Source organism: Prionailurus bengalensis, chromosome B2 (genome assembly GCF_016509475.1).
Source record: "Prionailurus bengalensis isolate Pbe53 chromosome B2, Fcat_Pben_1.1_paternal_pri, whole genome shotgun sequence".
Classification (NCBI taxonomy): Eukaryota; Metazoa; Chordata; class Mammalia; order Carnivora; family Felidae; genus Prionailurus; species Prionailurus bengalensis.
The window spans coordinates 34,442,810-34,455,385 of record NC_057349.1 but is presented as its reverse complement, the minus strand read 5'-3'; the positions used below and the strand labels follow the sequence as shown (position 1 = coordinate 34,455,385).

The window sequence follows — 12,576 nt, the reverse complement described above, 5'->3', positions numbered from 1 at the left end:
GCTTTATAAAGGCACTTGAATCCTAGAAGTTTATCGGCCAAGGTAGAGCTCGCTGAGTTACACAGTTTCCACTGCTCCAATGTATAGGAAGAGGCCTGGCCCTGGAATGAAGGGACCCAAGTCTGGGTCTGGCTTCCAGATGGCACTCCCAGCCCCGAGGAAGCTTCCCTACCCCCACAGCAGACCTGCCTATGCTCTCATGACCAAAGTTGACCTTGAGCTGCTAGAGACAGAGATATGGACCCTCAAAAGTCAAAGAAATCTGGAGGCTGAAGACCAAGGAACAGAGTGAGACTAATCCCAGGACACACTAAACCGATGACCCCTAAGGATCACCAATGGCCTGCTGGGTCCTGCACCCTCCCCGCCCATCCTTTAATCCAGAAAGTGACACATGCATCTGCCCCACTTCCTGCAGCAGCTCTGAGAATCTCCTCCCCACCATACTGTTTCCCACCACCCACCAAGTACCTTACTGCCCAGACCTCAAGGTGGGCCTGTTGCTGCCGGACTGAGCTTTTGACCTTCATCTATCTGATAATCTCTCTGCCTACCCAGGGATCCCATCTGGGACAGGAACAACATGGAAGGATGTCACTTAAAATGACTTGGGGACTTTTCTGACCAATGGAGGCTTGAAGCGAATTAGATAGCAATGTGGGTCTGTCCCATTCAGAGAATATTTTGATAATCCAGTAAAATAGTTGTAGATGATTCCTGGCTTCATTTGTGTTTAAAACTGGTATTTTTCGGGGCACTTGGGTGGCTCAGTCAGTTAAGCATCTGACTCTTGATCTCAGCTCAGGTCATGTTCTCATGGTCCATGGGATCGAGCCCTGCATTGGGCTGTGCACTGACAGTGCAGAGCCTGCTTGGAATTCTCTCTCCTTCTCTCTCTGCTCCTCCTCCACTTGTGCTCTCCCTGTCTCAAAATAAATAAACTTTAAAAAAAAACCCACAAAAGCTAGCATTTTTCATTTGCAAGTGTATATGTATACATGCATGTCTCTTTTAAAAAATGTTATGGCTCAGTAAAAAATTAAGACTTCGTTCTTGTCTTTAGCTCAAAGTTCAATTTTGGGGTAAACTCTTAAAAGTTGGGGATTGAGTTTAATTCATTCGCTATCTCCAGAGACAAGTAGAGTGCTTGGTATCTATTAGGTGCTCAATAAAGGTTGACTAATGGAATCAGTGACAATATAATATAATTAAAAAATATATACCAAGCAGGCCTAAAATGGTTAGGGCTTTTAGCTGTAGCTTGGCAACAATTTGGATCTTTACGTGTTGAGGGTCACAGGGTCACACAACTGTCTAGTTTGTTTTTTCAGTAGAGTTCTATTGAGATGGTAGTTAGTTAACCTCTGCCTATAACCCTAATATCTACTAAATTATTGAGTGCTAATTACACATCTTGCATTCTGCAGCAAAGCACTCTACATGTTGACCTCATTAAAGCTTCACAATATCAACCCTATTTTACAGGTTGGGAAATAGAGGCTCAGATAGACCACTTGTCCTAGGCATGCTCACTGAGTGAGATAGCGGCCGACCAGGGATTTTCTGTTGGGTGGGTCAGACTCCAAAGCCCAGCTCCTAACCCTCCCGCTCTTACTGACTCCTCTCTACTCCTTGTGATCTTCCTGCAGACTGTTCCCAAAGCTTTTCCTCCCCAGACAATTTGAGAAACATTAGCCACACTCACTGCGCTTTGCTGCCTGGTTTTTTGGACCGTGGATGTCTTGGGAAGCCTTTTCTAGTGCCATTTGTTTTTTGTTTGTTCTTCTTGAATATTTTGCTCATCCAACTTGAGTCTTCGGCAGGGTTGTCCCTGAGTGAGAGATGAAGCAAATGGTTTGTTAATAACCTGTCCTGTGTTCCCCACCATCAGGGCCCTGCTCCAGCTCAGAAGGTAGACAGACACACCAATGCTATGGTTTTTAACCCTGGCTGAACACCAGAGTTCCATGGCAAACATTTATTTTATAATCAATGACTATTTAAGTAACATTATGCCAATCAGTCAATGGAAACTCAAACTCTTATACAGTTATATGTCAATGCAATAAAATTTAAACCATGTGAACAAAAATGCATAGTTTATGCCCAAGCACAAATTTTTAAAATTTATGCAAACTCTTTCAAAAAGTCTTTTAAAAAAATGTTTATTTATTTTTGAGAGAGAGAGAGAGACATCAAGGAGTGGCAGAGAGAGAGAGAGAGAGAGGGACAGAGGATCCAAAGCAGGCCCTGTGCTGACAGCAGAGAGCCCGATGCAAGCCTTGAACTCATGAACCATGAGATCATGACCTGAGCTGAAGTCGAATGCTCAACTGACTGAGCCACCCAGGTGCCCCCCAAAAGTCTCATAATGAAAATTATACTTAATGTGAGAAGCAGGTACATTTTAATATATTTGATATGATATGGAGTGGGAACATCAGAAGGACCTGCTCTCTCAATACCTGCAACTGTGGCCTTGAGAACCCCAGCCTCTGCCAGAGCTGCCCCGGGGGAGGAGGGATTAGGGTAGGGGAGGGGAAAGATACCCTTTGACCCACTCTCTGATCTCCTGCTGGTGCCTGACAATGGCCAGCCCAATTGGCAAGCAGCCAACGAGGGAAACTGGGTAATGCGGTCCCTAAAAAAAAGAAAAAAAAAAAAAAAAACAATCCTCAGGCCCTCTCAGAATGACCTCAAAGGTAATAATGGAGAACACGTTACACAACCCAGACAACTGATGTGCATTATAAAAAAAGATTTTCTGGGGACAATCTACAACATAGGAATATTAGCCCTCTTACCATGCTGATAGAAAATAATTTGGATTAAGGAAGGCCTTTGATAGAGTCCCTCAATTCATACTGTGCAGGGGCTACCTCAGGGTAGGATGTAACATGCCTGCTAGCTCTCTTGAACTGAGCTGGCTCCAGAGAGTAAGAAGTGAGGGGCTGCACATTCTCCTGCTGCTTTTGGAGAAGCTACATTGAGCACAAATAGCTCATTTCCCACTCGTTGCCCCCACTGAAGAAGAGAGAAGTGTAAAGGGGTGGACTCTAATCATACAAACTGGAAAAGGATCCCAGTGTTCCTAGGGCAGCTAAAGAGAAGGAAAAATTCACTCAGCTAGGCCCCCCGTTCCTTGGCCAAAGGAAAGAATGTGTCCCCAGTTAAAGGCAAACTTACATTGCATAGGGCTTGTTGGTGGCTTCCTTCACGTTAACCACAGGCATGGCACCTTTCCGACTTGAAGAGGCAAGGGGAGCTACAAAAGCAAAAATCGAGGAGACGTGAGTAAGGCGTGGACGGGGAGGAGTATTTAGTCATTTTTGAAATAACAATAGGAAGTAAGCAAGAGTATCCAGAAACAGTAAACGTCTCTCTTAATCTCAAATTCTCATGTTGACAGAGACCCAGGGCAGTGGCATCTTGTGACAGGATGGATACTGACCTTTGGTGTAGTGTTATCAACAATCCCCTCACAAAAAAGCCACTGTGTTAGGGCAAGTTTTCAGGAAAATCCCCCGTAGGGGCCTGAACCTTCCATCACCTGCTATGTGTAAAGCTTTTTTTTCTTTTTTAATGGAAAAGAAAATATTAATAGTTTCATGACCATTGTTCTTAAGAAAGCTCTTTTCCTATTTTCTGTGACTATGGGGATAGATAATATATGAAGATGACTGTGTAATTTTGTAATATGTATAAATAAAAATAATGTAAACTATATTTAAGTTCCTCCACTTGAAGTTCTTCCATTTGGGGTCTCGTTGGATATCCCTGGCTTTCCCAAATCTATTTGCAGCTCCTGTGTTTATGGATTTTCCTGGGACATTTTGCAACCCCTTCACCCCTAACAGCAACATGGCCACCACTAAATGACAGATCACACTAACCTCTGAGAGGCTCCCTTCTGCCCATCTCCCACAGATGGCCTAGGCTGTTGTTACTGAGGCCCAGCTGAAGACCATAACTATACAGCACTACTGAATGTAAGGGCCAGATGTTTCTTCATCATGAGGCTCTGCACTGTAGAATGTTCAGCAGCATCCTCGGTCTCTACATACCAGATGTCACCCACTAGCTGAAAATCAAAGATGTCTCCCGACATTGCCAAATGTCTCCTGAGGATAAAATGGCCCATAGTTCAGAAGCACTGGACTGTCTGTCCCCTCTGTCTACCCCCAGCATGAGCAAGGAATGCCAACTCAGGGCCCAGGATTGCCCAGGCTACCTGAAGATGGCTATCTTTGGACACGGGTGTGAATAACATAAAACAAATGCATTTAATTTAACAGCATGTAAGACAGCATGTGAAACACTTTGGCCAATTTTCTTACTTTTAAGGTCCTGGTATTTTACTGTGATTAAAAGGGTCAAATCTATTCCAGAGAAAGTGTACCCCTGATTTGGGGCAGATCCGCCAAGAAGGAAACTGTCATGCTAGTCTGTGCTAATGTTTGCCCTAATAAATATGGGAGTTTGGTGGGTGGACCATGGAGACCCTATGAGCTGGCTTTAGTCCATCATTTGGGGACCTCTCCCTTTGCCCCCACACAGACCATCCACAGTAGCCAAACAGGTATCTTCTTCATCCTGAATGTTCCTTGCACTTTCCTTCTCTGAAACTGAACATCTAGAATAAACAAAATCTGAATTTCTCATTCTATTCTGCCCCATCCTGTCTCACAAACCATGATCATCAAAATCTTGTTCATTTCAGCTCACCTGTCACCTCCAAGAAGCATTTCCTTAATCAATGACCTCAGACAGAAGTGATCTTTTAAAAATTTTTTTTAAATGTTTCTTCATTTTTGAAAGAGAGAAAGAGAGACAGAGCACGAGTTGGGAGGGGCAGAGAGAGAGGGAGACACAGAATCTGAAGCAGGCTCCAGGCCCTGAGCTGTCAGCACAGAGCCTGATGCCGTGCTGGAACTCACTGACTGCGAGATCATGACCTGAGCTGAAGTCAGATGCTTAACTTGCTGAGCCACCCAGGCGCCCCAGAAGTGATCTTAATCTCTATGACCACTTGACTACCTCCCACGCTCCATTTTTGTTAGTGATGTAGCAGTTACTAATTTTTTCTGTATTTTTGAGGCTGGTATCTCTGTCATCCCCTCTGCTGGAGGGGAGATCTCTTGAGTGAGGAACTGAAAATTCTTCATCTTTGAAGACTCAAGAGCGGTACTTTGCAAGCTGTCTGTAGAAGATATTAGTTGTGAAGAACCAGTTTTTAAAAATCTTTTTTTTTTTTTTGCAATCCATAATGGAACTCGTACTTTTGTGAAATACAATGAATTAGTAGGAAAATGACCAAGCTCTTGGATGTCCTGACAATATTTATTGCTAAAAATAGTCCTAAATGCTTACTTTCAACCTCTGCTCATTTCATTGTGAATTAGTAACAAATAGTTTGGGGACCAGCATTGGTCCACAAAGCACTCTTTGAGTAGCCCTCCCCCAGCACAGTGGCTATCACAATAAAAACCTTCTGGTACAGCTCTTCTCAAACATGGTTCTCAAAAGAACCCCCTGGAGGACTTGTAAAAAATATAGATACCTGGGTCCCACTCCCTGAATCAGTAGGTCTGTGGTGGGGCCTGAGAACTTGCATTGCTAACAAGTTCCCAGGTGATGAGTTTGCTGTCACGGCCTCTGACCAACCTTTGAAAATCACTGGACTAAAAACCTGAACAAATGTCAAGAACACTGTCCCCTTGTGGTGGCCTATCCTCAAAACAGGAAAACCCTCTAAAGCTAACTGCTCACGTCACCACTGCACCCCTCTAAAGCAATGGTTATCAGCTACCATGTTGTTGCACATTTGCCAAGGGGCTCCAGACATAAGAAATACTTCTGGCTTCTTCTGTGAGAAGCCAGAAGTGTCCATACCTTGGGGCTGTTCTGGGCCCAGGTCTTCCACGTGTAGCTGTGTAGGTGACGCTGAAGGAGAACATTGGGGCAATGTTTGAGATGCCACTACAGCCGGTGGCCTGGGTGACACAGATGACTGGGAGGGTGGGGATCTTGGTGGTGATCCAGTCGTTTGTACCTGCTGCTGTGATTGGACAGGTGTTGAGCTGAGTGCTAAGTGCACAGCTGGGAGTGATGCAGGCATCAGGTCATCTGGAGAATGTGATGGTGATGAGGCCAGCGCAGTGGCAGGTGACTGCTCAAATGAAGAGCCAGCTGGTGAAACAGGTGATTCTACAGGACGCTCATGTGTGGATTCAGGTCTCTCCACAGGCGAGAACACAAGTGGACCATGGCCGTCCTTTCCCTCCTCTTTGGGAGCCCACTGTGCGTGAAGTTGTATGGATTCCTCCTCTGTCTGGAGGCTTGATTGGCTGCCTTCAGGGCACTCATTGCCAAGGGCAAGTTCTATATTGCAGTACACTTCTACGCGGGGGAACATCACTCTCTTGGAGGGAGAATTGAGATAAGCATCATCTAGGAAAACAACAGCATGGGGTCACAGGTGGCATTTCTAACCCCTGGCATCAGCATGGTGTTTGCAAAAAGGGATTTCCCAAATTATTTTCATAAGCAGGATTAGTGCTTTTCAATGGCCTTTCTTTACTTACTCAAATTTATATTATTTGGTTGTGGATTGATTCACTTATTCAATGGGTATTTATTGAGCATCTATATATGTGCCAGGCATTATATCAGGCATTGAGGAATGAAGGGGACAAAAACAGTGTGATGGTTCCTGACTTCTTAGAGTGTGCAGTCTAGCATGGGGGCAGGCATTGACCCCCCAAATAATCTCAAGCTGTAACCAAGACAAGTTCTAGGTAAGAGTGAAACATGATGTTAGCAGACAGGGAAGCAGGGAGGACTTAATCAGGAGGACTTTCCTGAGGAAGTGATATTTGAGCTGAGATCTGAAGGGCGAGTGAAGGTCCAGGTGGGGGTCAGGATGGATGGGGAAGAGCATTTCCAACAGGGGGAACAGCACACACAAATGCCACAAGTTCAAGGGGGCATGAGGAGCGCCTGAAAGGTTAGTGTGGTTAGAACCGGGGTGGAGGCACTGTGGGGAGAGATAGGTCTGAGGAGGCCACAGGGGCCAGACCATGCTTGTAGACAACGTTGAGGGCCCTTGGTTTCCATGGAGACCATGAAAGACTTATAGGTGGGGCAATGCTGCACTACCTCTGGCTTTGGCGAGATCACTGTGGCTACTGAATGAAGACTCACTGAGAAGGGCCTAGGGGACCCAGGGAAACCTGTAAGGCTGCTCTGGAGAGGTGTTTGGGGCTTGCACCTGGAAGGAGATAGAAAGAAATAGAAGATTCTGTTTTGGAGGTAAAATAAATAAGAATTGGCACTGGACTGATTGAAGGAAGAGAGGAGGTAGCTGGTTTGCACAGCCAGATGGACGCTGGTTGCTGAGAGGGTGACCATGGAGGGGATGGGTCGGGGGAGCAGTGAGGAAGGCACAGGTTATGAGGTTGTTTGGGGACATGTGGATTTTAGGGGGCCTTAAAGATGTCCAAGGAGAGATGACAAATGGGCAGTTGGATACATGGGTTTGGATCTCAGAGAAGGGGTGAGGGTGAGGGTGTACCTTTGGGAGCCTCATCTATGAATGGTAACTGCAGCTGTGCTGGTGGCTGTGGAGGGATTGCCCAGGGAGGAAAAGCACAGTGAGAACAAGAGGGAGTCAGGACTGAGCGAGGAGAGGGGGAAGGGCGGAACCCAGGCCAAGTTTCTAAAACAGGCAAGAAAGATGTAGACTTTCTGTAGACCAAAGAAAGTTGCTGGTAAGAATCCAGTCGAGAGGTGGGGGTTCGATATATAAAAGAGAGATAGAATAATGGATGACTCAAGAGTCCTGAGATGGTGAAGGGGTCTGAGCACAGGCAGGGTGTGGGTTTTAGGCAAGAAGAGGGTTGCTTCCTTTAACTTTCGAGGAAAGAGGGAGACAGAGAAGGGTGAGTCTGTATATTTGGTAGTGCAAAGTTGAGAGAACTTCCCTCTGTTGGCTTTGGTTTTTTTCTGTGAAGTTGTTTGGATACAAATCCCTCTGCTGGGGATCAGGGAGAGGGGTAGTCTTGAGGTGGTGATTGCAGAGGAGGAGAGAATGGCTTGACAAGACAAGTATTGCACGACTGTATTTTGTGTAGAAATCCACAAGCTAGTTCTAAAATTCATATGGGATCGGAAAGGACCTGGAATATACCAAACACCTTTGAAAAAAACAAAGAAAAAAAACAAACAAAACAAAGTTGGAGAACTAAGACTACCTGATACCAAGATTTATTATAAAGCTGCAGTGATCAAGACAGTATGACATTGACATAAAGACAGAGAAATTGATCAAATGGTACAAACAGACAGTCTAGAACTAGACTCATGACATGTATAGACAACTGACTTTACTCAAAGGTGCAAAGTCACTTCATTAGAGAAAGCGTAGTCTTTTCAGTAAATAATACTGGAGGAACTGGATGTCCATATGCAAACAAAAACAAAAACAAAAACAAAAAAAACCTTTGTTTTATACCTTGAACCACATCCAAAAATTAACTCAAGATGGAATATAGACACAAATGAAAAGCCAAAAAACTATAAAACTTCTAGAAGGAAACAGAAAACATTTTTGTGATCTTGAGTAAGGCAAAGATTTCTTAGGTAAGACACCAAAAGCATGATTCATAAAGGAAGCAAATTAATAATAAGGGCCCTATCAAAATGAAAAACTCCTTTTCAGAATACTGTTAAGGAATTGGAAAGAGAAATCAGAGACTGAGAGACAATATTTGAAAGTCATATTTCTAATAAAGGGCATTTCCCTGGGACCATGACCTGAGCCGAAATCAAGAGTCAGACGCTCAACCGATTGAGCCACCCAAGTGCTCCTAATTTCTTAAACATTTAAATAATTATTAAATTATTGTCAAATGAAAAAGCAAAAACTATATACTATTCCAGGTATAGAAGAAGCCTTCTATTTTCCCATTATCTTTCCTACATACCCTATCCTGAGTTTGAGTTTTATAATTTCTATACGATTTTGTACTTTCCAAATTTATGTACTATAAAAATATACATTATTTTTGTAGTATTTTGTACCAATTGAAATAAATCATTATCCATTCTCCTTTTTTAAAAAAAGAATATATAAAAGCTTTTAAATAAAACAATTCAATTTTTAGATGGGCAAAAGGGCCCACTGAAAGAGTTTCCAATGGCCAAAGCTGGAACAATGTGAGTAGCAAAATAAATAAAGATTGAAAAATAACCCAAATAATAAAATAAGTATCCATGAGTCCATACTGAAACAAACAAGCGATTGAAAAAGTACACAAATAGGGGAGAAGAGACAAATCTTCCAAGAAGAGAGATTTATGTAGATACCCTGCCCTCAAGGAAGTAAAGCCTAACTCTCACCCCTTAAGTGTGGGCTGTGCATAGTGACTTCTTTCCAGAGAGCACAGTATAGAAAGGGGGGAAAAGAGCAACTTCACAGTGGAGAAACCCAATAAACACCACTGCAGATAAGTGCAAGGTCAACATCATGGGTGATATGCCATGGGGATAGCATGTATGTACCCTCGATATAATGTGGCGGCAACGGCACTTTGCCTCTGTGGTCTTCCTCTCTGGAACCCAGAACCCCAGTCTAATCATGAGGAAAACATCAGACAAACCCCAACTAAGGAACATTCCACAAAATATCTGGCCAGTACTCAAATCTTCCAAGGTCATTAAAAACAAGAAGAGTCGGGCACTTGGGTGGCTCCGTCGGTTGAGGGTCTGACTTGGGCTCAGGTCATGATCTCACAGCTCGGTTCGTGTGTTCAAGCCCTACATCGAGCTTGCTGCTGTCAGCGCAGAGCCCACTTCAGATCCTCTGTCCTTCTCTCTGCCTCTCCGCTGCCTGTGCTCTCTCAAAAATAAACATGAAAAACAAACATAAAACAAGGAGAGACTGAGAGAGTGTCATGGATACAAGGAACCTAAAGAGACACCATGGCAGAATGTGATGTGGTCTCCTGAAGGGGATCCTGGATCAGAAAAAAGACATTAGGTTAAAAAGGAAGGAAATCTGAATATACGGCTTCAATTAATAATAACAGCAATATTAGTGAAATAATTGTAAACACTACACTATACTATGTACCAAATTTTCCATGTACCATCTCATGGGTGTGAGACATTATACTAGGGAATGAGGAGTATATGGAAGCTGTCCATACCATTTTCATATTTTTTCTGTGAATCTAGAACTATTCTTAAATAGTGGGAAACGACCAACAGAATCGAACACTTCGACAAAGAAGATATGTAGATGGCAAATAAGCACATGAAAAGACGCTGAACATCATTAGTCATTAAGGAAATACAAATTAAAATCACAATAAGATACCACCACACAACCAATCAAATGGCTCAAACTAAAAAGACTGACCATTTCAAGCGTTGGTGATAATTTGGAGACACTGGAACTCTCATACGCTGCTGTGGGGATGTAAAATGGTCCGGCCACTTCAGAAAATAGTTTGGCAGTCTCTTAAAAAGTTAAACATACATTCTGGGTATACGTCCTTAGTCAGTATACGTCCCAAAGAATTGAAAACAGGATCTCGAAGATTATTTGCACATCCACGTTCATTGCATCATTATTCACAATAGCCAAGAGGAAGAAGCAACCCAAATTGTTCATTGATAGGTAAAGATGGATAAACCTTGAGGACATTATGAGAGTGAAATACACCAGTCACAAAAAGACAAATACTGTATGACTCCATTGACATGCGGTATCTAAAGTAGTCAGTCTCCTAGAAGTAGAAAATAGGACGGTGGCTTCTAGGGCTTTGGAGAAGGAGAAATGAGTTGTTGATCAATGGTATAGAGTTTCAGTTTTGCAAGACAAAAAAGTTCTGGAGATGGGTTGTACAATGCGAATATACTTAACACTACTCGACTGTCTGCTTACAAATGGTTAAGATGGTAAATTCTATGCTATGTGTGTTTACCCTGGTTATACGTATATAGAATTCTATAATTAAATGTACATTCACCATACCACCTTGACATTCCACTCCTAGGTATTAACCCAAGAGAAATGAAAGCATGCGTTTGTGCTAAGACTCCATGAGTATTCGCAGCAGCTTTATTCATGAGAGCCCCAAACTGGATACGACCTAAATGTCCATGAATGGGGGAATGGATAAACGAACTGTGGTATCTTCATAAATGGAATGGAATGGAAAAAGGAATGAACCATTTATACATGCAATAACACGATGAATCTCAGAATAATTATACTGAGTGAAAGAATGCGGACCAAAAAGAGTCCATAGTGTAAGTCCATACTGGAAATGCGTATAATGACAGGAAGTGGGGGGAGGAGGGAGGGGTCACAAAGGAGGTGGAGGAAACTTTGGGCATGATGGATGATGGTTCACTCTCTTGACTGTGGTGCTGGTTTCACAAGTGTGTGCGTGTGCGAGTGTGTGTGTGTGTGTGTGTGTGTGTGTGAAAGAGAGAGAGAGAGAGAGAGAGAGAAGTTAAATTGTGAGAGGGAGGAAGGTGCCAAAGAAGCAAGAAGGCCAAGAAGGAAGGGGGGGAGGGAGGAAGGAAGGAAGGAAGGAAGGGAAGAAGAGAAGAAGGAAAAAAGGAAAGGAGGGAGGGAGGGAGGGAGGGAGTCGGTCAGCCTGGCCAGGCACGCCCGGATGCCAGATGGATATTTTAGACAGGGCATCCTCTGAGCTCCAACCTCACTCAACGCCCACATGCACACGTCTGTGTGGGGAATGTGGATTTTCAAGCACACCAGCAGGCAGTGCCCTTCCCTTTGGCAGAAGGCTGCTGCTGGGGGAGGCCAAGGGTGGAGAGGGAAGCTCGCCTGGCAGCAGGAATAATTAGGAGGATGTGAGTCCTTAGGAGGGCGGAAAAGGGGGATGCCAGGAGGCGGGTGGAGGCATTGAGGGCGACACCGCGGGTGTGGCTTGCTGCCAGAGCTGACCCCCTCTCCAGAAACCAGCAGGGCGGAAGGCTGGAGCGGACTCCCATTTTTCTGTTCCCAGATGGCAGGTGGGAAATAAGAGTGTGGCTCTGGGCACCAGCCACGATTTCTCAGGATGTGTCATACCTCCTGCTCGCATCTGGTGCTGAGAGGAAAATCCAGCCCCACCACACCCAAGAGGATGTAGGGGTGGAGCTGAAGGCCGCACGGACAAAGCCATGCCAACACTGGCAAATTGGAAAAGCGATCAGAAATCATAGCCGGCACGAGGCATTTTCTTCCTTATGAGTTGTGCCTGTTCCCACTTGGAGTGATTCCAGGACCTCTGGGAAAACCCGCCGTGCTCCACACACAGCCCTAATTCTTTAGCGGATGCCCGAAATGCTACTATTTGAGTCTTGTCCTTGGCTTTGAGACTGCCGTTTACACCATCATGTAAATGATGGGGCCGGGGGAGGGGGCGATGGCTCTGGGTTCCTCCCAGAGGCTGGCAGAGGGGCTACTGAGAAGTGGAGGAAACCAGAGATGCTTAGCAAGGCACTTCATAACTCTCCCCAGGGCTTTCCCTGAGAGGAAGAGAAGGAAATTCTAGGGGA

At 44.4% G+C, this 12,576-nt stretch overlaps 1 protein-coding gene across 2 annotated transcripts in view; it reads right to left on the bottom strand.

The window, feature by feature from the left end:
* The window catches only part of PNPLA1 (patatin like phospholipase domain containing 1), a 49,269-nt gene that overhangs the window by 3,933 nt on the left and 32,760 nt on the right, over positions 1-12,576 (bottom strand). For both annotated transcript variants that reach the window (XM_043592982.1, XM_043592981.1), the window contains exons 6-8: positions 5,893-6,450; positions 3,187-3,265; positions 1,706-1,831 (exon numbers count right to left, since the gene is read on the bottom strand). In XM_043592982.1, coding sequence (XP_043448917.1) covers positions 1,706-1,831; positions 3,187-3,265; positions 5,893-6,450 — 763 coding nt within the window. The remainder of the gene's footprint in view (positions 1-1,705; positions 1,832-3,186; positions 3,266-5,892; positions 6,451-12,576) is intronic.